Raw genomic sequence first — 24,743 nt, forward strand, 5'->3', positions numbered from 1 at the left:
CATGATCAAAAAAAGAGCCTAGATATCATCTTTCAAGAAACTATCAAGAAAAACTGCCCTGATATTTTAGAACCAGAGGGCAAAATAGAAATGGAAAGAATCCACTGATCACCTCCTGAAAGAGATCCCCAAAGGAAAACTCCTAGGAATGTTGTAGTCAAATTCCAGAATTCCCAGGTCAAGGAGAAAATATTGCAGGCAGCCAGAAAGAAACAAGTCAAGTATTGTGGAAACACAATCAGGATAACACAAGATTTAGCAGCTTCTACATTAAGGGACAAGAGGGCATGTAGTATGATATTCCGAAGGGCAAAGGAAATAGGACTACAACCAAGAATCACCTACTCAGCAAAACTGAGTATAACTCTTCAGGTTAAAAAATGGTCATTCAATGAAATCGGGGACTTTCAAGCATTCCTGAGGAAAAGACCAGTGCTGAATAGAAAATTTGACCTTCAAATACAAGATTCAAGTGAAACATGGAAGAGGTGAACAGGAAAGAGAAATCATAAGAGACTTATTAAGGTTGAACTGCTTACATTCCTGCAGGGAAAGATGATATTTGTAACTCATGAGTCCTTTGTCAGTATTACGGTAGTAGGAGGGAAAAAAATTGTATGTATGTATAGATATACAGATAGAGGGCACAGGGTGAGTTGAAGATGAAGGGGTAATACCTAGAAAATAAAACTTAGGGGTGAGAGAGGATTATACTGGGAGAAGGAGAAAGAGAGAAATAGAATGGGATAAAAGATCTCACATGAAACAGACAAGAAAAGGCTTTTACAGTGGAGGGGAAATGGGGGAAGGTGAGAGGGAATGAGTGAATCTTATTCTCATAGGATTTGGCTTGCAAATCTATCTTACCCTACAGGAAAATAAGGGGGGAAGGGGACAAGAGAGCAGGGGGTTGATAGAGGGGAGGACAGATTGGTGGAGGGGATAATCAAAAGCAAACACTTCTGAGGAGGGACAGGGTCAAAAGAGAGAACAGAATAAATGGGGGATAGGATAGGATGAAGGGAAATATAATTAGTTTTTCACAGCATGACTACTATGGAAGTGTTTTGCATGACTACACAAGTATAATTATTGAGTTGCTTGCCTTCTCAATGAGGGTGAGTAGGGAGGGAGGAAGGGAGAAAATTTGTAACTCAAAGTTTTAAAAACACATGTTAAAAAAAATTGTTTTTACATGAAACTGGGAAATAAGATATACAGGCAATGGGGTATAGAAATCTATCCTGCCCTACAGGAAACTAGAAAAGGAAAGTGATAAGAGAAGGGGAAGGGGAGATAGAAGGGAGGGCAGATTAGGGGAAAGGGTATTCAGAATGCATGCTGCCTTGGGTTTGGGGGAGGGACAAGACAGGGAGAAAATTTGTAACTCAAAATCTTGTGGAAAAAGAAGGATATGAAGCTAGCATGGTACGACTTCCTAGAAAAGCTATGTTGAATCTTGGGATCAATGCATTTTCTAAATGCTCAGAAACTTTCTAGTTAATAATCTATTTTGGACTTTTGCCTGATATCCATGTGAAACTTAACAAAAAAAATTTTTTTTTGTATTTGTAGTTTCCAGAATCAACCTCTTCTTTTTTCAGAAAACTAGGAAATTTGTACAACTTAATTTTTCTAGCATCTTTTGTATTTTCTATGATTTCTCAAAGATTTTGAACAGTGGCTCAGATTATATCTGAAAGGATCTATAACATCTTAGTAAATAATTCATTTAGTCTGAAGGTGAGCTCATTTAAAGCATTTAGGTATCTTGTTATCTCCTCTTCATCTATCATAGGCTACAATTTCTACTTTATAGTTTGTTCTTTTGATTCCAGTTTATGAAGACCATTTTTGCTGATAGAGAAGATAGAAACAAAATAGCAGCCGAATAGTTCTACTTTCATTCTGTGATGTCATCTGGTACCATCTTTGCAATCATTTCTGTGTTTTGCCTTTCTTTGTATATTCAGCTCTTAGCACAGGGCTTTGCTTATAGTAGGTGCTTAATAAATCACATTTGCCAGTTTTCAGTATCTAGAATATAGTTCTTTGAACCTGCCATATGTGGTTTTCATTGTCCCTCTTTTTGTCATGGTTTTCATTTTTTTATTAGCTATTTTTGTTCTGCCCTTTCCGGAGAGGCAGTCTAGTGTATTATAGTGTATAGTGAGCTAACCTTAAAACTAAGAAAATTAAGGTTCAAGTCCCACCCTGACATATACTCTCTGTGTCACCTCTTGTATGTAATTTCACCTCTCAGTACTAAAATCAACCTTTTTTTTTTTTTTGATGAGGCAATTGAGGAAAGTCACACAACTAAAGAGTGTTATATGTCTGAGGCTGGATTTGAATTAAGGTCCTCCTGACTCCAGGGACGGTGCTCTATCCACTGTGCTACCTAGCTGCCCCAGAAATTGACTCCTGAAGTACAATCACAGGTCTAGTCTCTCTTTCCCAAACCCTTACTAATGGGAAAAAAAAAAGCATTTAACCATCAATGACAATCAAATGTCATAATTTTAATACACCAACAAATATTTTCAAAATGATCTGCTACAATGTTGTTGGCCAGGCCTGGTTCATATCAGTCTGTTCATGTTCGAAACCTGTTCAAGGATAAAACACATTATCTTTTGTGTTGCTGATCAAAGCCCTTCATATTCATAACTTAGTGCCGTCATCCCCTTTACCTCCCTCTCACCATTCCAATTTTCTTACATTTTACTATTCCCCATGGACTGTTCAATCCAGTGACATTGGTCTCCTTGGTATTCCGCAAATAAGACACTTATCTTTCAGCCTCAGTAAAACTGAGACCTATTAAAGACCTTAGCTTGAAAAGGCCAAGGTCCCCTATTGCATCCTGGGCCATCTCCAGTTGGTCTTGATCCATATCTGGCCACCGGACCCAGAGGGGTCTGGAGGAGAAAGTGAGACTGGTGACTTTGCACAGCTCTCCTTAAATCCAATTCACTTGCACGTCATGGCAACACCACCTTGAGGTCATGATTCTCTTGGAGAACGAAGGACAAATAGCAAGCAGCAGCAGCATTTGTCAGCTCCAGGCATTTTCTCTGACTACTGCCCATACCTGGAATGCTTCCTGTCCTCATCTGGCTTCCATTAAGTTCCAAGTAAAATCTCATCTTCTACAGGAAGCTGTTCCCCACACCTCTTTTTTATAGTGCCTTCTCTTTTTAAATTATTTCCAATTTTTCCTATGTATAGTTTGTACATACTTGCTTCTTATATTAGATTATGAGTTTTTAAGGGTAGGGACTGTCTTTTGCCTCTTTTTATATCTCCAGTACTTAGTACAATACCTGGTACACAGTAGGCTCTTAATAAATGTTTACTGACTGACTTCCTGAAAGTGGAATGAAATCAGATGGAACTTATTTAATAAATTTCAGCAAAAAACTTCTACATAATTGGTGAGAGGAGTTGAGAAACGTGTATAATAATTTAGTATGCCCAGTCAATAATGTATTTCTTCAATTTATAACTATGTATTTTTGAGACTGAACTTCTTCCACTATGAAGGAGACGCGGGCATGTTTTTAGGCAGTAGATAAGTAGCCAGAAGACAGGGACTGATTGAAGATTAATGAGAGAGTGTTAGTGATAGATATGGCAATCAACTGGAGAAGATGGGATGGAATGGGATCACTTGTAGAAGGGTTTGTTTGCCTTGGCAAGGAGAAGAGATACCTCTTCGTGTGAGATAAAAGTGAAGATAGTGGCACAAAGTATCTGAGTGATGTGAGATGGGAAGGAGAGACCTCTGCGAACGGCCTCAAATTTTTAATAGAAATGAGGCAATGTTCTTAGCTGAGAGGGTAGGAACTGTGGAAGGTATGATAGCAGGCTGCGAAAAGGTTATAGTAAGTCAGTGAGAAAGGAAAAGGGTTATCTTGCTACAGTGAGGGGCCAGTTTAGACTGTGAAACAAACGTGTAGTAGACTCTCAGCAGAGTTTTGTGAATTTCTCTAGTTCTTTTCAATAGCACATTAGTAGAAGCAAAGGCAGTAGATGGTTGTAGTAATCTAAGGCTGAGATTTGTCACTCCAAGATCTGTGATATGTTAGAGGGGCAAAGGACTTGAGGACAGGGTAGATTTGAACTGATTCACCTAGGGGTCAATATGGAGACAGGAAGACAGTGTAGGAGTGATGGCTGACAACTTAGGGTAAAAGAAGTGGAGATTTTGGTGAAGATGAAAACCACGATTTAGAGTTGCAAGACAGAGGGAGAGGTGAAATGACAACAGATGATGATGAGAGAAAGGAATCTGAGAGATCATGAAATGGATGCAGAACACTTGTGGGTGATAGAGAGATCATCATCTGTCAGAGAGATAATAGCTATGGTAGGGTAGAGGTGGAGGTCCTGAGAAAGGAGAGAGTAAGGTATTCCCAAAATTAGTGATGTGTACACTGAAATTCCCTACTACAAAGGGCAGAAGCTGGAGAGAAGAGAAATACTGCAAGTCAGCCACTGAACTTCCTGAATTAAGAAGGAGGAGGGAGGTCAATAAATACCTACTAGAATCCTGATATGGACTAAATCTCAAAGGAAGAAGTTACTGAGTGATGTTGGTAGAGGAAGAGCCTGGAAGTAGCAATGGGGAATAAAGAGTAATCCAACTCCCTCACCGGAAGTCAAGGGTATGAGTGAAAGTGAAAACAGTACTAGAAAAGGTGCCCAGGAAGGCTGTGTAAAATCAGGAGGGAGTCATGTCTCAGTGAGTACAAGAAGCTAACATAACTAAGAAAGGAAAAAGTATAAAATTAAATGTATTTTGTTCCCTATGGAGCAAACATTCCAGAGAGCACACTGGAAGCATTGTATCATTTAGAATAGGAGCTTGTAAAGATCCGAAAATGTACTAGAAGGAACAATGATAAAGAAAATCAAAGAAAATCACACATAAATTCCTCCATCCATTCAAAACTGCAAAAATGATTGCCAGAATCCTGTGAAAGTAGGGCACTGAGAAAAGATAGGGTAGGTGAGGTACAAAATAGTCCAGTCCCACAGAAGGATACAGGGCCAAAGTAGTCTGATTCAATATCCAGGCAACCTGAGTCTGAACAAGGCCCAAGAATTAAGGCCAAACATTTCCTGTGGAAGGTGGAATCTAGTCCTAGCCATTAAACTGAATTGATAAATAAATCTAAGAACTGAATTTTTGGGAAAAAACTAGCAAAAATAATTAACTAGGGGTAGCTAGGTGGATAGAGTGGACAGACAGAGTGGACAGATACAGTGGATAGAGCACCAGGCCTGAAGTCAGGAGGAATAGAGTTCAAATTCAGCCTCAGACACTTATTAGCTGTGTGGGCAAATCACTAAACCCTGACTGCCTCAAAAAAAAAAAAAGAAAAGAAAAGAGGGAGAATATTATCTTTGGGGGCAGCTAGGTGGTGCGGTGGATTGAGCCAATGGCCCTGGAGTCAGGAGGATCTGAGTTCCAATCTGGCTCCAGACACATAACACTCACTAGCTGTGTGACTCTGGGCAAGTCACTTAACCTCGATTACCTCATGTAAAAAAAAAAAAATTAACTAATCCAATGAATAAGAGGAAAATCAAATTGTTACTATGAAATGACAAAGGATAATTCACAAAAATTGAAGAGGAAATAAGGGAAACTATTTTTGCTCAATTACATGCAAATAAAATCTGTACTTCATATGAAAATGTTGAATACTTACTAAAATATAAAATTCTCACATTGTCATAAGAAAAAATAGACTATTTGAACAACATAATACCATAAAAAGTGAACTATTTGCCTCCTCCCCACCTCCAAAATCTTCCAAGACCAGAGGGTAAAATCATTTACAAATGATTTCAAATATTCCAATATTTGCAATAATAATGCATTCCAGTATTACAGAAACCATTTGAAAAAAACAAAAACAAAAACAAAAAACCAAAGCAACAAAAAAGTAATCCAACCAAATTCCTTGTATGATACAAATATGGTCTCGATCCTTAACCCTGAGAGTTAAAACAGAAAGAAAACTATAGACCAATATCCCTAGTGAATACTGATATAAATATTAAAAAAAAAAACTATTAGCAAAGAGGATCAGATAACATATTCAAAATATCATATAATATAACCAGGTTGGATTTGTACCCAAAATATAGAATTGGTTCATAATGGAAAAAAAAAAGACATCAAGCCACATTAATTCAAAAAATAAAAACTATGATTATATTAATATGTGCTGAAAAGATTTTGGACAATACTGAACACATCCAATGCCAATTTTGGTTAAAGGCACCTGAATTAATAGGAATAAACAGATTTTCCCTTAACATGGTAAGTGGTATCTATCTAAAACCTAGAGCAAGCATTATATACAACAGGAAAAGTTGTTAAAGGCTTTCCCAAATAGATGAAGAGTAAAGCAAGTGTACACATGATCACTATTGCCATTTAACACAGTCCTAGAAATGCCAGCTATAACAGTAAGACAAGAAAAAGAAGTAAGCTGTGTGACCTTGGGCAAGTCAGTTAACCCCAATTGCCTAAAAAAAAGAAAAGAAAAAGTAAAAGGAGGGAGTAAAAAACCAAAAACTATCACTTTTTATGATGATCTATCTAAAGAAAGCTAAAGAGTAAACAAAAGAATTTTTAAAAACAACTTTAGCAAAGTTACAGAATAAAAAATAAATCTGTGTAAATCACCAAATATCAACAAAATTCAGCAGAAAGAGACCACAGAATTGTCATTAAAATAACTATAAGAATGCTTAAAATACTCAGAAGGCTATCTACCAACAGATACATTAAAACCATATGAATATAGCTACAAAAAACTCTTTATAGAAATAAGACAGACCTAAATAATTGGAAAAATATTTATTGCTTGTGGGTTGGCCTAGCAAAACAACAAAAACGACAATACTATCTAAATTAATTTACTTATTCAGGCCATCCTGAACAAACTACTAAAGGACTATTAACATCTCAAACATTTACTAAGATAAGTTCCAAATGGAAACCCAACCTAGATATAAAGGCTGACATCATAAACAAATTAATGGAGCAAGCTCTATGAGTAAGGAAAAAGTTCATTACAAGAGGATCAGAAGATAAAATGGATATCACAATAAATTCAAAATGGATATGTGACCTTAATATTAAAGATCATACTATTAAAGATTGTAATATTAAAAAAACTCTTGAAGAAAATTAGATCATGGGTAGGAAATGTATTCATTCTTTACTAAACACAAGATTGAGGCAACTAAAAAGATAATTTTGATTATATGAAAAACTTCTTTAAGTACAATTAATGCACACATGAAAAAAAGGGAAACAGTCAAATTTGAAAAATTCCTTATATTAAATACATACATCCAAGATACATAAACAACTAACAAAAGTATGTGATATCAAAAGTTTTTCCCAATGGGGAACTGGTCTAAGGATCTGAACGTATATGTCTCAAAAGAACAATTTTCAACTATTAACAACTATGTGGAAGAATGATCCAAATCACAAGCATTAAGAGAAATGTAAATCAAAAACAAACCTTGAGATTTCACCTCACACCCAACAAATTGGTAAATATGACAGAAATAATCAATGTTTGAGAGGTTGTAGGAAGATAGGCACACCAACATATTGTTGGTGGCATTATGAATTAATGCAGTAATTTTGAAAACTATTTGTAATTACAGAAATAAAGTTGATAAAATGTCTATATTCTTTTACCCAGCAATTCCACTGGTACATATATACTACTAGTAACTTGCAAGAATGTTGCTGACAGTGGCAGCTAGGTGGCACAGTGGATAGAGCTCTGTCCTTGGAGTTAGGAGGATCTGGGTTCAAATGTGACCTCAGACACTTGACGCTAGCTGTGTACCTCTGGGCCAGTTACTTAACCCCGACTGCCTCACTAAAAAGTTTTAAAAAAAAATGCTGAGGCATCTTTTTAAAAAATGCAGAGAATAGAAGGCGAGAAAGAAAGTAGTACAAATAAATGGAGTGCTTTTGAAAATTAGACTGAACTTATTATACACTTAAAAAAAGAAAAGTAAACTACAACTTACTGAATATTCACATACCATTTTCTTTTTTTCTGATCTTCTATACACATATATTAATTTTAGTTAGTATTTGTTAAATTCAAAATAATATAATTCTACTCACAACTGCCTTGTGCATGTGTCCACACACACACACACACACACACACAGACAGATATCTATAAAGATAGATAGATAGATAAATAAATAGATACACACACACGAACATATTACCACCCCTGGATTTGTGTGGTCACCGTGAGGGCAAGAGCACATCATTTTTGTCTTTGTATTCCTAGTGCTTCTGACACAGTGGGAATTTATTAACTGACTGCTGATTAGTGGAATAAAGAAAGATATATTACAGACAACAGAAGAAGAGTTGGTGAACTGGAAGGTGAACATATTGTCCTGATTATTTTAAAAGAAGCACAGAAACAAGTCTGAAAACTGAAGACTATTCAGTTTGACTTCTAGTTCAATTAGGAGGACTAGAAACTGGTTTTTTACAAGTAGGTTTTATGTGTCATTTCGGAAAAGCTTTAAGGATGGTCCCAAAACAAATCATGTCTATTTTCTAAGGACCAGCCTAGCTAAGCATAGGGAATCTCATCAATCACAAATGAGATTTGTGTTTTAAGGGACCAAGGCTGGTCCCATAATGAATTCTTTGGCTATGATAACATAGGAAACAAAGATAAATAAAATATTTTTTCTTAGTTGTTTATGTATCTTAGATACCAAGGCCTTATCAAAGGAATTTAACATAAAGAAATTTGTTTTTAAATTTAGGGGGAAAAATGATTATGGGGAATCTCGTCTTGATGCCTTTTCATAGGCCACCAGCATCTAGGGATGGCTGGGATCAGGAGAGGCTCAAGCAGGTGCTTGATAAAGTCTGGTAATCTAAGAGGCAGAGAAAAGAAGTGAGTACACACCAGGCAAATAGGGAGATAGTAAAGTATGATGACAAATATATTGAAAAAGATGGCTCTAAAAAAAGGGATATAGACTATATAGAAACTTCAGGGATTTTATATCATAAATGCAAAGCTGTAAGAAAACAAATGAGAAAAAATACAGTACGGAATTTTAAAAGCTCCAAGCTGACCTGCTGAAATGAGTTATTGATAATGAAAAGAGGAAATAGATGTAGAAAGAGAAATAAAAATCTGGTAACAATTTCATGCAAACATTTATCTGGTATAAATCACTGATTGAAATGAGGTTCTCAAAAGACCTTCAAACTGCCTTAGATGATCAAAAACTTGCTTTACTTGTCAAGTGGATGAGAGCTAAGAGTAATACACACTCAAAATATAAACTTGTTTGTAAAATATTACTGAGGAAAGTTAAGGACTATATATTGCTTCATAAAACAGAAAAAGCAGAAGGAAGAATTATTTAAATTAAGTCTGGCAAAAGATCTAAATCAGTCTGGATTTCATAGGATTTTTTTTTTAATTTTTATTTTAAAATAAGAACTATTGATCAATCAATGACTCCAGAGGACTGATGATATAATGTACTATCTACCTCTTCTGGAAGAAGTATATATGTATACACACATATACATATAACACACACATTTACATGCAGACAATGAAGGAATTTACTTTGCTTGACTATGCATATCTGTTAAAGGGTAATTTTTTTCTTTTGTCTTTTTTTAATGGGTAAGAGTGTGGAAAGATAACAAATTTGTTAATTAAAATAGGTTGGAAGGGAGGGGGTGCTACAGCTGTGGAATACTGCATGTATTTTCAGATATGGTTACTCTGTGATTCCATGACTTGCGGTCATCAACATATTGAGAAAATACTGATACTTGTTCACTGCCAAGGACTTTGGTTCTGGGTCTTCAATAGAAGTAGGTGTTGCACCTGCAAGAACACTTACCAGACTGCACTTCCACAGGAACTGCTTCTCAGAATGATGACTGTGGACACTGGCGCTGAATGCATTGCTATACAAAAAGCTGCTGAATTTACAATCCTAGGCTCTTTCCCTCAAGAGTCTAAGGAGGGTGGGATGGGTCAAAGTGGTAGTAGTGGTTTGAACCTCTCCTCCAGGGTGTGCTGCTGCTTTAGCTAGACTGGCCTTTCTGCCCTCAATACGCGCCTACCTCTCAGGGTTATTGCGAGGATAAAATGAGGTAACGTTTGTATTGTGCTTTGCAAATTATAAATGCTAGTTATTTACAAAGACAGCTAGATGGTGAAGTTGATAGTGCTGGACCTGAAATCAGAAACATCTTAATTCAAATTCTGTCTCAGACACTTACTAGCTGACTAGTGACAATCGAGTCACTTACTCTTTGCCTGCCTCAGTCTCCTCATTTATAAAAATGGGCATAAAAGCATCTACCTCTCAAGGATGTTGTGAGAATCAAAAGAGAATATTTGTAAAAGGCTCTGCAAATCAAACAGGCACTTCCTAAATGTGAGCTACTAATTTTATTAAAAAAAAAAAAAAAAAAAAAACTTCTGTAAAAATAATCATGTTTCTCTAGAAACAGAATGAAAATATCACACCATTTTGATGCTTAATATGGTACCAACCTTTTGCTTCCTCTCTTTGGGCTTCTTTTTCTTTGGTGACGTTGGTCCATCTTTTTCTTCATTTCCTTTTTTCCTTTCTTTTTTAATTTGCTTTTGCTTCTGTTTTTCAGATTCTTCTTCATCCTCTGAACTGCTTTCTGCTTTCTTTAGTTTATGTTTAGGAACTTTCTTTGGTGGCTGCAAGTTAATTCCTGCATCAGCTGTCCAATCAGAATAATCACTAGAATAATCACTATAAATGTGGACAAAAAAAACCAAACAAACCTTAAGCCTGCTTCTTTGATATTAAAATAACGAATGAAAAGTAAAGTAATGAGAGAAAAACAATACAGAATTACTGGACTCACTAAAATACTGCAATGATTTCTAATACATCAACTTCTGAGCACTTTCTAAAATATTATGCTTACCTAAACATTTCTAATTCCCACACACAACAAGAAAAAACCAAAATTCCCTTTCAGAAAGGCTCATAATAAAGAGATGAAATAAGGGATAATTAATAGTAATATTTGACATTTGTTAAATTCTGAAAAATAATAAACCTCCTAAATTAGTTTAAAAGCATCACCTTTTTGAAGTACCATTTTTTTTTCTAATGGCAACAACTTTTTAACATATTAAGGAATGGAATCAAATAGGCTTCTATGCAATGAATATATCCTTATAGCATATGGTATCATACCACTGTCATCAAAAAACTTATGAGGCAAAAAAGAAGGTTGGCTGGTCACGCACAAGAGGAATAACTAATGGAAAAACCATGATTATGTGAATTAATGCTATCCCTACCAATACTAAGATATGGGCCCCCAATAAGTGGGGCCACCCTTATTAGTGGACTTGCAGGAGGATGTAGACAACAGATACGCAGGATAGTCAAGCGAACATGGTTTTTGACCTATACTGTTAGCAGGAATATATACCAAATGAGATCACAGATCCATTCTGAATATTTGAGTCATACTTATGAGAAATACAGTATTATGTAGCTTTACAATGTTTATTCAGGCTGTAAGTAAACACATATACTGAATAAATGTGGAGCAGTCCATAAATGAAAGAAAATATTGTTCTCAAGTTATTGAAGCCTCTGCCTTTGGTCACTGATTCCGTAACTTTGAAGGTTCTATCCCCTAAGCCACAGGACATTCTAAAGCCCCTGCTACCATGGGAGGTACCATTCATGGTATTATCAGCTAATGTGGGATGTTTCCTGCTGTTAGGCCAAGAACTAGTGTATTAGATGATCTTTTTGAAGTAGAGAGCTACAATACAGTAGTACATTTGGGTAATTAAAGTCCTCATCATTCTCATAGCATACCCTCTCTGCCAGGCTTACAATTTGCTTTTTGAATGTCTCATCTATTTTCTCTGTCTAAATGATGTAGCCTTCAGTGACAATACTACTTTTGTTTCTAATGTCACTGAGTTTCACCCACAATCTACACTATGTTCCTCACATTCTAGTTATTTCAGGAATATATCTTAATATGCAATCCTAAAAGGTTTAACAAATTTAAAAATTTTCTTTTGTTCTGAACTGAAACACCAAATAAAGTGAGCAATTCCACACAACAGTAGACCAGGATTGTGAAGAAAACTGCAAATTTCTAAATAAAATATATCAAATTCACTATGTAATTTTGGGTTTTCTTTCTGTTCTCTTCTGTGCATTTTTATAATCCTCTTTTAATTTCTTTTCCTTAAAATATTTTTTTTTGACAACCCTATCCCTAATCCCTTTTTTATCTCTGAGCTTATTTAAAGGAGAAATGCTGATCTATACTGATGAAGTAAGTTTCCACCCTGACTTCCCTACCCAATAAAATTACAGGTCTGGACTAAAGGCTCTCATCCCCTTTACCTCATCTTTTTCTTTTGACTAAGTTTTACCCTTCCAGAGTTATATTCTAGTCATGAGTACCATCAGTACCAATCAAAATTCCATTAATACTTAAAACGAACAGTACAGCTTTATAAAAATAAGCATCCAGTCATTTACCTTGAACTGCCATCACTGTGCCATGCTCTCTCTTCATCTTCTGATGTTCCACCACTGACAGCCACTACTTCACCTTCCTAATTAAGAGATATTTAATATATATTTATTGTACATCTCTGCAAAAATTATCAGTAAAATCTGGAGATATTAACATTAGGGAACTTTCATGACATAGCCTATTTTTATTAATATTTGACATAAAATATAGGTCTTATTCTCATAATAAACATAATTTCTGAATCATTCTAAAGTTCACAGAGATGTAACTGGTAATTCCTGGTACTATTATCTTCATAGGACTATAAAGATGTGTAAAGATGTCTTATTTCTGACTCCCTTCAAATTTTTTCAGAAAAAATCTTTCAGAAATTAAAAATGTTTTGTGGTCAATTATTGAATGTAATCTTCACTTTTCCTTCACCTGGTGAGAGGGCCTGAAAAAGGGGTTATAACTCTATTCTGCTGATACTACTGAACTAATTTCACTAAACATAAGTATGAAAAATACATGTATTTATCTGTTCTTATCTAATGTTAATAATTTCAGAACTGGAGACTTGTAGCTAAAACTTGAACTGCTACACAAAAATACGGAGTTAAGAACCCTGAAAAATCTTGGCTTAACATTTAGAACTCAAAATAATGGAAATTTTTATAAGTGACAAATGCAGAAAACTAATAGTTCAATCTCAGAATTATGGTGGGCATAGCAATTTCCTGATTTAGAGTCATAATTCTTTTAATACATTATTAAGCAATGAATTCTGTTATGGTTTTAAATCTTAAAGCATCATTTAAATTGCATCAATCAATAGGACTATTCATTCTTCCATCTCTATTCTTCAAAGGGTGTGTTAGGTAAGCTAAAAGCAGCTGTGTCATAGCTTTCTACCTAACTGACATTAAATTGAAATGTGTTCCTTGACCAATCACTAGAGTATATTTTAATAACTTATTCATGGATCTAATTCAGAGGGCATCATTACTTTTTTTTCTTTTTCCTAGGTTAGAATCTAAAAGAAATTAGTCCCTTAACCTTGCTATAAGTGGATTATCAGTAAAATTTCAAAAGTTATAATAAGAAATGTCTATTAATACTTTCAAAAAAATACTGCCCTCCTCTGATGACCCACATGGGCACAAAAATGAGAGTACCAGAAATAACTTATAAAGAACTACTTCCTGAATCAACACATCTTTTTGTCTTTAATTTCATAAAATCTCTTGTATGAAACCTCTCTACTCACAAAGTCACCATACTGGTACAGGCCCTTATGCCTCCTGTATTATATTCATAGTTATTTGGATTCTTGCAATAACTTTGTAATTGGTCTGTCTCAAGTCTCTCTCTACTCCAATTCCTGTCTTCCAGTCAGCTGCCAAAGTGATTTCCTAAATGCCAGGTCTGACCATATGTCACCCTCCTATTCAATAAATTTCTTATTTCCAGAATAGAATGTAATATCCTCTACTTCAAAACTCTCAAAACCTGATCCCTTTCTTCCCTTCCAGTCTCCTTATACTTGACTTCTCTCTACATACTCCAAGTTCAAGCACAATAGCCTACCTGCGTTCTTCCTACACATTCCATTCCATCTACTGACTGTGCATTTGCAGGGGCTGTTTTCCATTCATAGGGTGCCCTCTTTCTTTACCTCCAACTGCTAGCTTCCCTGGCTTCCTCTGAGACAATTTAAATCTCATCTTCTGAAGGAAATCTTTCCCACCTTTCCCCCAGCTATTAGTCCATTTCCTTTTAAGATTTACTGTACATTTACACTGTGTATGTATTATATATATATATATGTATTACATTCATGGTTATTTGCACATTGTCATCCTTATCAGCATGAGAGCTCATGGAGAGCAGTGATCATGTTATTGCTTTTCTTTGCATCTCTAGAACTTTCCACTATGCCTGGCACATAGTGAGTACTTAATAAAATGCTTGTTGCTTGACTTGCTGAACATGGCAGTGTTCAAGGAAGGGCTAACAATTAGAAAGGGAATATTTGCTTTTCTTGGCCCTAGGGGTACAAAACTAGAGATTATAGGTAGACCTTTAAGGGAGTGGAATTCATGCATGATACAAACAGAAACTTCCTAAGAATTACATATCCAAAAGTGGAATGTTTATCTTGGGAGGAGTAGGTTTATCTTCATTGGACATCTCCAAGCCTAGGCTAGAATACTACTTACTTGCTGGCTAAGTTATAAAGGGAATTTTAAATCCTGTATAAGTTAGACTAGAAAGTCTCTGAGATGGCTATCAACACTAAACATCTTTGATTTTACTTAAAATGAAATGGAAAATTCTAAGGATTAATTTTTGCAGCATACTTCTGTAACGCCTTTTTTCCCTCCCAAAATACAACTTAATAGAATTAATAAATTTAGTCCCATAAAACTGACAAAGTATAATTTTAATGTTTCCCCGGGTGTGCAATGATCACTAATTGTTTAAGAAGGAAAATTTATTGCAAAAACTACCTTTATAAAAATATAGCCTTTGTATTACCAATCTAAATAGTAAGCCTTATGAGATTAAACCTTTTAGCTATTCAATCATTTTAGTCATGTCTGACTCTTCGTGACTCCATTTAGGGTTTTCTTGGCAAAGGTACTAGAGTAGTTTGCCATTTCTTTCTCCAGTTCATTTTACAGATGAGGAAACTGAGGCAAAAGGAAGGTTAAGTGACTTTCCAGGGTTACACATCTAGTAAGTAATATCTGGATTTGAACTCAGATATTCTTGACTTCAGGTCTGGCAATCTATCTACTGAGACAGCTGGCTACTCCATATTAAACTTCACTTGTCCTGATAATAAGTTTAAGTGTTTTAGCTTATATCATTCAAGACAGGAAAAAAACACAAACTATGATTCCCATTCAAATATACTAGATTAGACAAATTATTAGATTGTGCCATCTTCTATCTTGATGTCTTTTCAAATAAAATTAACTTCTTATTAAGTACATAAGCCATCAGAAAGTTTGAAACACATAGGAATAATAAGTTTTTAAAACAATACAAATGTTTCATTACATTGTATAAAAATGAAAAATGTGATGTCTCAATTTCTGTGTTACTTCGGCTCCTTATTTTGAGAATTACTTTGCATGCATTAGACTTCTCTATGAAATGATAATAAGCAGGGTCAATATTTTTAATTTTAGCCATTTCTTCAGAGCAAACAGGTTGTTTTAATAGGTAGAGATGGAGCACACAGACCCTCTTGGACCCTCTTTGGCCATTATGACTCTCCTTAACCACGAATGATGCAGAATACATATGTGCTGTTTGTGTCTACTGATTAGAATTTTATGTTTATTGTTGTTGAGTTGTTTCAGTTGTGTCTGACTCTTTGTGACCCCACTGGGGTTTTCATGGCAGAGATACTGGAGTGGTTTACCATTTCCTTCTCTAGCTAATTTTATAGATAAGGAACCGAGGCAAACAAGGTTAAGTGACTTGCCCAGAATTACAACTAGTAAGTGTCTGAGGCTGGATCTGAACTTACATCCTCCCAGGCCCAGTTCTCTATCCACTGTGTCACCAGCTACCTTAAGAGTTTTGTTACACATTTTTAATTTTAAAAGAATATGAAAAGATTGGGTCCCTTAAAATAAAGACTTTGGCCACCAAATAAAGTTGTTTTTGTTTTTTTTTTTAAATATATGACCTCCAATTGTTTTTTTTTCTACCTGGGAAACTCTCAAAGTGTCTGGACTTCTAAGATTACTGTTAATAAAAATGTTACAGATTTATAACGAGCTTTAACTTGAACAATTGGCTTAGAACAAAAGTGTCCATGGGAGGGATTGCTGCAATAATTTGCTAGTCAGCTTGTGAATGCGTGCCACATTTCTGTCTGGAATGTAGTAGGTAAGTGGAAAGGTCTTTTCTCTGAACTTAAAGGCAGACCTTTTCTGGTCATCTGGCAGAACTTACAAAAAATATCTCAACTACCTGTTTTTAAAAGCAACGTAACTATTATGGGCAATGCAATTCTGCAAACAAAGTTAATTTGTAAACACAACACTAAGCAACAAGTAAATTTTAAATATAGACTCTAAAGTATGTGTGTGTGTGTACATATATATGTACATGCAAATTTGATTAAAAAAAATTTCCCCTGCAGACACTTTGCTTTTATTTCAACTATAATTATACTTGATCAGAACCCACCAATCAACTGACTAGACTGTTGGTTGTCTTAGTTCAAATAATTTTCCAGAATTCCCTCAAAAACCTAAAGACAAATCTCCTCATTAAACCTACATGTTTCCTTTGAGATAATACCTATTAATATTTTTCTTTTTGATCTTGTTTCTTTTTCTGCTCTTTCAATGAAATATAACAAGTTACAGCAAGTCAAATTTTAAAAATTGCAAATCTATCCAAATTTAATGCTTTAGGCCCTAAAAACTTATACAGGAATCAATTCGTATTAGTATAAGAATATGGGATCTTACATCTGAAGAACTATTGCCATTTTCTAACTCCTCTGAGGGTCTTGCAGTTTCTTCCAAGGCAGATCTTGTCCGGTAGTTATGCTGATTAGTCTGTTGCTTTCTTGAGTCTCCAGGATCGAGTAAATGATCATGGGCATGATTCTTTAAAAAAAAAAAAAAAAAAAAAGCTGATTAAATTTACTCAAAATATTATCTGATTATATTTAATTTGACAATTTAAATTATAGATCAGTAAATATTTATATAACTTTTGGTTACAGCAGTGATAGGATTTCTATTGTACTACTAGGTCAAAAGACAGCACATAAATAGACATGGAAATTCACTGTCTTAAAGAGCAATCATACTACGTAATAGCTATTAGCAGATATTTAATTTTACACACATGTGATTTCGAAGGAGAGGATTTTGACAATGACTTAACGAATAAGCTGTTTTCTTTATGTAAATGACTTCCAAAATAGGACACCTCTCCTGGCAGGTCATAAAATTCTACTAACTTGAAAAGTAGCTAACCATTAGGGTATAAAGCAAGAAGCTGAAAGCAAAGGCACAAATTAGAAACCAAATTCTTCAAATTTTTAAGTTCTTCAATTACTACTCCCTAGAAGTTGAAGAAAGGAAGATTTTTAGCTAGATACAATGGAAAGTTTCCTAACACTTAGAGCTGTCCAAAAGTAGAATGAACTTTTGGAATAGGAATACTAGGTTTTTCATTACTGTATGTCTTCAAAGCAGAGACTTAAAATAGAGCAGGGCCCCCAGGGGGTCTGTGAATTTGTTTGTTTTACTATTTTAATATCTGCATTTCGATATAATTGGTTTCCTTTAGAACACTATGAATTCTATTTTATGGATTTAACATTATTCTGAGAAAGAGTCCGTTGGCTTTGCTAGATTGTCAAAGAGGGTCCATGGAAAAAAAAATTTACAAACTCTTGCAACAGAAGGACACTTATGCTGTAAAGGAAATTCCTGTTCATAAGTAAGTCGGACTTGACATGACCCGTAAGGTCCTCTCTAACTTTATTTTTTTGTGATTTTGTCATACCTGATCACTATCTTAAAGTACACTATCTTTAAAAATAGAAAAAAAAATCACCCCAACAAAGTAACAACCCGTTTCTTTAGAACAGCTAACAATTCTTTGTGAATTAGAATAGCTAACAATTTCTTTCTGAATTATGTATCCTTATAACCTCTATCAATTGAGCCTAGTTTTATCAATTGAGCAGTTATATTCTCTGAAGCCACACAGAATAAATTTTTATACTCTACACTTAGTCCTGGTGGTTTATAACACTTTGTATATTTTAAATTAATATTCATTTCTTTCCTAACACTTTTCTTTTCCTGACTTAATATTCCTGATTTAATATTCCTAAGTCTTCTGATCCTTACTAACAAATATAAAATACTAAATCTTCTTCAGTGTGTTTCAAGTACCAAATGGTAATAAACACAACTACTAACAAGATCACGTTCAACAAGGATTGAAAGTTTTAATACCCAACTTAAAAAGAAAATTAAATTAATCATTAAGACATGATTTCCTCTGAGCATTATAATCAAGATTGAACTGTAAAAATGTTTTTGTAATGGTTTAGAGAAAATAGCATATATGAAGAGTCAATTTAAAATTTTTTTTTATATCGATAACAACAAAACATTAATGAGTAATCTAATACTTTTCCTTTTAAAAACAAAATAAATACATAGGGGAAAAAAATAAACAAGTAGACTATTATTCCAAGAAGTTACAATTTTAATTGAAACTGGCTGAAATTCAATTTGGAACTGAGGCCACTTTATGAAAATCAGCACAGGTGGATATCAACTACTCTTTTTCTACTCTTTAATATGTTAGTCACATTATTCATTTTTTATAACAGTTACGAATATCCCAGATTCAGAGAGCAAAATAAGAAGTTGCTAGTAATGCTATATTGTCAATTATCATGAAATATAGCACTAATAACAGTGAATAATTTGCTCTTACCAGAAGAAAATCTAGGATATTTCATGATAAAAGGTTCTATTTCTGCTTATTAATGTCCTGAAAAGTAGTGTGTACTCAGAAATTTAAACAAATATTTAATCTCATTTTACACTTCTGCATTTTATTTCATAGTAAAACTTTTTGTATACTTTATAACAGTTTTTTTTTATACTTTACTTTTTTTAGGGTGAAATACTGAAAGAATTGATTGGTCTTTCCCAAATATGTCACGTTGTCAGTCAGTTTAACAGTAAGATTATGTGAAAAAAAGTTCTATACAAAATTATAATACAGCAAAAATTTCATTAACTCAGCCAAAATCAATGTCGTACCATTTTTTCCCCAAGAAAACTGCAATTCTGAAAAAAGGAAGAATAGAATCGGTCACCAACTTTCAACTTTTTTCTTTCAAACAAGAAGGGTTCCACTGGTAAAGTTTATGCCAAGATTTAAATTTGAGACATTAATTAGACATTTCCCAATCCTTACCACTCAGTTATCCATATGATTAAAAATAGAAGTCAGTTGGGTAATTTCAAAGAAATAAGTCTGAATAGTCTACTGCATGTCCCACAAAATAAATAAGGCTTTAGTAAGACTTAATACAACTGTAAAATTTGAAGGACAGGAAAAATAGGTATCTGCTATGTTTTCATTTATAAAAGTGATCAAGGAATATAGTGAATTAGTTTTTCATTATTTGAGATCAACTTTATTTACTTCCTTTTTATATTAAACTAGATATGATCTTAGATACTGGGGCTTGGTTACAAATAAAAATTAGTTTTCTAAGATCCATACTCCCAAAAGTGAACTGGAAGTATTTAAAGTTGTATATGGATACCATAATTTGCAAGCTGGTAGGAACAAATCCTAAATGACTTCTTGTTGATAAAATATAAAGACCTCTTCATAACAAAATAATCCCCCAAAATTGATCACTTACAGGATCATACATTTAAGAACCTGAGAAATCTTAAAATCTACCTAGTTAAAATCCCATGTTTTAGCAATGAGGAAACTGAGGACCAGAGAGAGAGATCACATATCTAGAAAGTGGCAAAGGTTAAGAGATGAACTCAGATAGTTTGGTTCCAGGTTGTATCTAACTACTTCTAACTTAATTAGTTCTGCCATCTTCATTTATCTATCTAATCCACAGATCAACTACTCATTCTTCTTGGCCCATGATAGAAAAGAAAATGCAATAGTCAAGCAAATGAGAAGACTAAATTTCATTTTATATGACTAAGCAACTTTATGTTTTCCAAAAGATGGTATGTTAGAGCCACAAAAACTATCAGGGAGGAGATAATCCCGTATGAGTCAGAGGGAAAAGAGCTGTGGCAGTTCTTGATGAGTTCCTACTCAGGGTTACTGACAGAGGCAGCTATGCGTCAACCTGATAACAACAAGAGAGATGATGTTGACTTTCCTTGATATGTGTCCAAGACTGAACAGAAAATCTCCCAAGACTTAGAAAAATGGACGACAATTACCCAGTTATGGTGACTTAGTAAAACGTAAAAGGATACTATCAGAAGGAACTTAAAATGTATTGACAATTATTATGAAATCTGGGTCAAGAAACTGAAGACCAAAGGATATATAAAGAAAAAACTAATTTGAAAAGTAAACAGACTGCAAAGAAGGTAGTTTCTAAGGATGGTATTTGGACTTTCAGGTGATGCCTTAAAATAATAAAGTGATGTCAGATTTCTGGCCACATAGCATTTTTTAAAAAAAAGCTGCTAACAATGTATTTGCTAGATGTCTCACAGATCTAATCAAAAGGGCTTTATTTTAAAATGATTGGAAAGGGAATATTGCCTATGTATACCCACCAAACTATATATCATACAGAGCAGCTAAAATAAAGGAAGAACAGCAGCAGCACAAATAATATTCAACAAAGAAGTCAATAATTAAACTGGCTTAAAATATCTATGCACAAATGCCCAAAGGTTAAGGAACAAAATCAAGAGGAAAGAGAGGTTCTAATACAAGAAAGCAGAAGCAGAGTATAGTTCAGGGGTTAGGGGAGAAAGGAATAAAAGCCTATTTAAATGGAGCAAGATTGGTCAAAAAGCTAGGATCAGAGATTTAACACTGAGTATTAAAAAAAGTACACTTGTGATGAAACCAAGATATCAGAGGGAGCTTAATTTGATGGATAAAATTTGGTAAAGATAAACTGAAGGAGAAACATAAGTAATTCTTGTCATATGAGTACACTATAGACCAAGGGTTGTTAAAATATGCCACGGGTGTATAGATTTATTTCAGGGGATTCATAAACTTGGATAGAAAAAAAAATTAGACCTTTATTTTCAAATAACCTCTAACTGAAATGTAGCATTTCTTTCAGTACTTTAAATATGTTATTGTAAGAAGGAGTCTAAATGTTTCACCAGACTACCCAAGAAGACCATGAGGCACAAAAACATTAAAAACCCTGCGATAGGCCACCTGGACAGAAAAGAGGAAACAGATATGGAAAACAGTTTTGGGGGAAAGATTATTGACCTGCCACAAAAGCATGATATAGTAGTTAAGTAGACTTAAATCAACCAGAAATCTGTTAGAACTCTCTCTTTGACAAAAACAGATTAGTTAATAATTTTTTGCCTTCTGTTAGTGATAGTTTTAGCCTTCAGAAAGTGAGGAAATGACTAGGGGAAATTCTAAACCTAATACTCATTAATAAAAAAAATCTGAATGCTAGGGGTGGAAATAATGAGAACATTGGAAAGATGTCACCATTCCCTCCTTAAGATCATGACAGAGAAGCAGAAGAAAGCTGGTCATAGTCTAACATGTACCTCAGATTTTGGGAAAGTAGATTTCAAAGGGCACAGCAGAAAGATAGAAGGATCCCATAGATTAAAATTTTATGGGAGAAATAAGTATACAAGGAATGGAGATGCTCGAGAACAAAATCTTAAGACACAAAGCTAAACAATTCCAGGGAGGAAAAACAGGAGTCATTTGAAGAGACAATATCCTAGGAATCTATGCTTGGCTGACCTTGTGTTACTTAACATTATGACTTAGGTAATGACATAAATGGTATTCCATCAAATTTGTAGATGACACCAAACTGGCAAGGAAAACTAACAGATTGGAAGAGAGAGTTAGGATTCAAAAGGATCTTGAAAAGCTAGAGCACTGGGCTGAAACTAGTTAAGATGAAGTACAATAGAAATAAATATAATGACAGAAAGACATGTTTAGACTGTATTTGTTCTGAAAATGATATGAAATCTGTAGTAAACAACAAGTTCAATGAGTCAGCAGTGTACGTGGAAGCCAAAGGAAACATGACTATTAAGAGGAATGAGAATGAATATTTGAGAAAACCAGTATCACAGGAAAGAAAATATGATGGGCAGCATTTAGGTAAAAACAGTGGAGGGAGAAACAGAAGACTGACAGATTCTTGTCATTGGCAAACACTATAGAACACTTGGCCGAAAAGCAAAAACAAATGAGTTTTGGAAACAGATCATAGACCTGGCACACAGGTGTGATAATATTAGCAATGGGAGACTTCAAATGCTTATTCATTTATATATTTGCCAAAACATTCTCTCAAACAAAAGCAAACAGCTAATAATATATTGACTTCCTTAGTGATAACTGTATCCTTCACAAGATAGAAGAACCTATAAAAGGAAATTTTATTCTGGATTTGATATATGCCAACACATAAGAACCAGGTGTTGGGATGCAAACATTGAGGGGAAATGACTATCTCTCCTAAGGTTTGTGATAAAACTGAAAGTTGACCATAGTCTGAAATAATCCACAGACTCTGGGAAAATGAATTTCAGAAGGTTGAGAGAAAAGATAGGTAGGATCCCATCTACTAAAATTCTATAGGGGGAGTCAATCCAGGAGGGATAGAAACCTTTTAAGAATGAAATTCTGGAGAAAGGGGGAGAAAAATTTTAAACTCAAAAGCATATGGAAGTGACTGTTGATAAATCAAAATAAATTAATAAAAAATTAAAAAAAAAAAGAATGAAATTCTGAAGATACAAAGGGAAACAATTCCAAGGAGGAAAAAAAAGCAGTATCTGCCCAAAGACACAAGTTTGGATACACAGCAAACATACTAGTTAACTTAAATTTTTAAAAAGGCATTACAGAAGATAAAGCAAGGGCAGTTAATAACGGATGAAGGAGTATGGCAGAGTCCTATGCTCAGAATGAGCTCAGGCTGGCAATGGAAACTGAGGAAAACAAAACTGTTGTAAGGATCAAATAAAATAATATCTGTAAATGCAATTTTTAACACAGTGCCTGGCACAAAGGCACTACATAAATATTTATTCCTTTATCCCTTAAAAAAAAAAGTATATAGGGGAAAACAAGAGGATCAAAGAACAAATAGGACTGCTACATGAGATAGGAAAAGGCTGATAACAGAAAAAAGAAAGAACCAGACCTGTTTAATTCGTATTTCTATTTTCTCTGTCAGAAACAACTTTGGCTAATGACTAAGAAGGAGTTGATTCCCAAAATTAGTACAGAGGACCAATAGGCCCCTAAATTCAAATCACCTGGCCCTAGATTAACTATATTTTCACTGAAAAAACTGATGGGATGTTATTACTGACCCCACTGTGAGCGATAGTTGAGAAATTGTGGTGAACTGGAGAGGTACCATAGGACAAATGTGCTAATTTTCAAAAAGGTGAAGAGAACAGAATCTGAAATCTGAAGGGCAGTCAGCTTGACTTCAATTCCTAGGAATCTTTCAGAATGGAACATTAAAGAAATGACTAGTAAACATCTAGAGAGGGAAGTGGTGATTACAGAAAGTGCGTGGCTCCATTAAGTCAGGCGAGACTTAATTTCCTTTTCTGAGAAGATTAATAAGCTAACAGAGCAGAGAAATGCAAAGAGAGTTTATCTAGATTGTAGCAAAACATTTGATAAAAATATTTCATAGCATTCTTGGAGAAGATAGAAAGATTTGGCCTAGATAATATAGTTGTATGAATTTGGCATCAGATGAATGCTCAGACTTAAGGATAGTCATCAGCCATCTCAAGTGGATTGTACGATATACTTGATAGGCCTATGTTAGTTATACTTTTTATTAATAAACTACATAAAGGCATAAATGGTGTGATCATTAAATTTGCATAAAACACAATCAGGAAGAATACATATCAGTTGGCAGAATCAAGACCCAAAAAGATGTTGAAAACCTGTGATGAAATCTAATGGGACGAAATCCAAAGAGATAAAATGTAAAGATTTACATTCCACAAGTATAGAATGGAGGAGATATATAATTAAATAGCAATTTGTCTGGAAAAGATGTAGGGGTTTAGCAAACTCCTCATTTAATATCAATCAGCAGTATGATATGGTAGCTAAAAAATGGTAATGTAATCTTTGGCTACATAATGAAAGGTGTAAGGAAAAGGAGGCAAGTGTTGCTCTGTACTCTACTGTGGTCAGACCAAATGAGAAGTATTGTATTCAATTCTAGTCATCATGGTTAAGAAAAAGAGCTTGAACTATCCAGACAAAGGTGAGTAGGTCAGTGAAGGGCCTTTCTTCCATGTCATATGAAGCTCAGTTAAAAGAACAAGTGATGTTTAGGCTCAAGAAGACAAGAAATTAGAGGGGA

General features: G+C 34.5%; 1 protein-coding gene across 3 annotated transcripts in view; it reads right to left on the minus strand.

Annotated features, from left to right (window-relative positions):
* PHIP (pleckstrin homology domain interacting protein) overlaps positions 1-24,743 on the minus strand; it is a 193,057-nt gene that overhangs the window by 44,453 nt on the left and 123,861 nt on the right. For all 3 annotated transcript variants that reach the window (XM_027854734.1, XM_027854725.1, XM_027854741.1), the window contains exons 21-23: positions 17,098-17,238; positions 12,622-12,698; positions 10,617-10,848 (exon numbers count right to left, since the gene is read on the minus strand). In XM_027854734.1, coding sequence (XP_027710535.1) covers positions 10,617-10,848; positions 12,622-12,698; positions 17,098-17,238 — 450 coding nt within the window. The remainder of the gene's footprint in view (positions 1-10,616; positions 10,849-12,621; positions 12,699-17,097; positions 17,239-24,743) is intronic.

The sequence above is a fragment of the Vombatus ursinus genome, unplaced genomic scaffold (assembly GCF_900497805.2).
Source record: "Vombatus ursinus unplaced genomic scaffold, bare-nosed wombat genome assembly UNPS02000582.1, whole genome shotgun sequence".
In the NCBI taxonomy this organism is placed as follows: Eukaryota; Metazoa; Chordata; class Mammalia; order Diprotodontia; family Vombatidae; genus Vombatus; species Vombatus ursinus.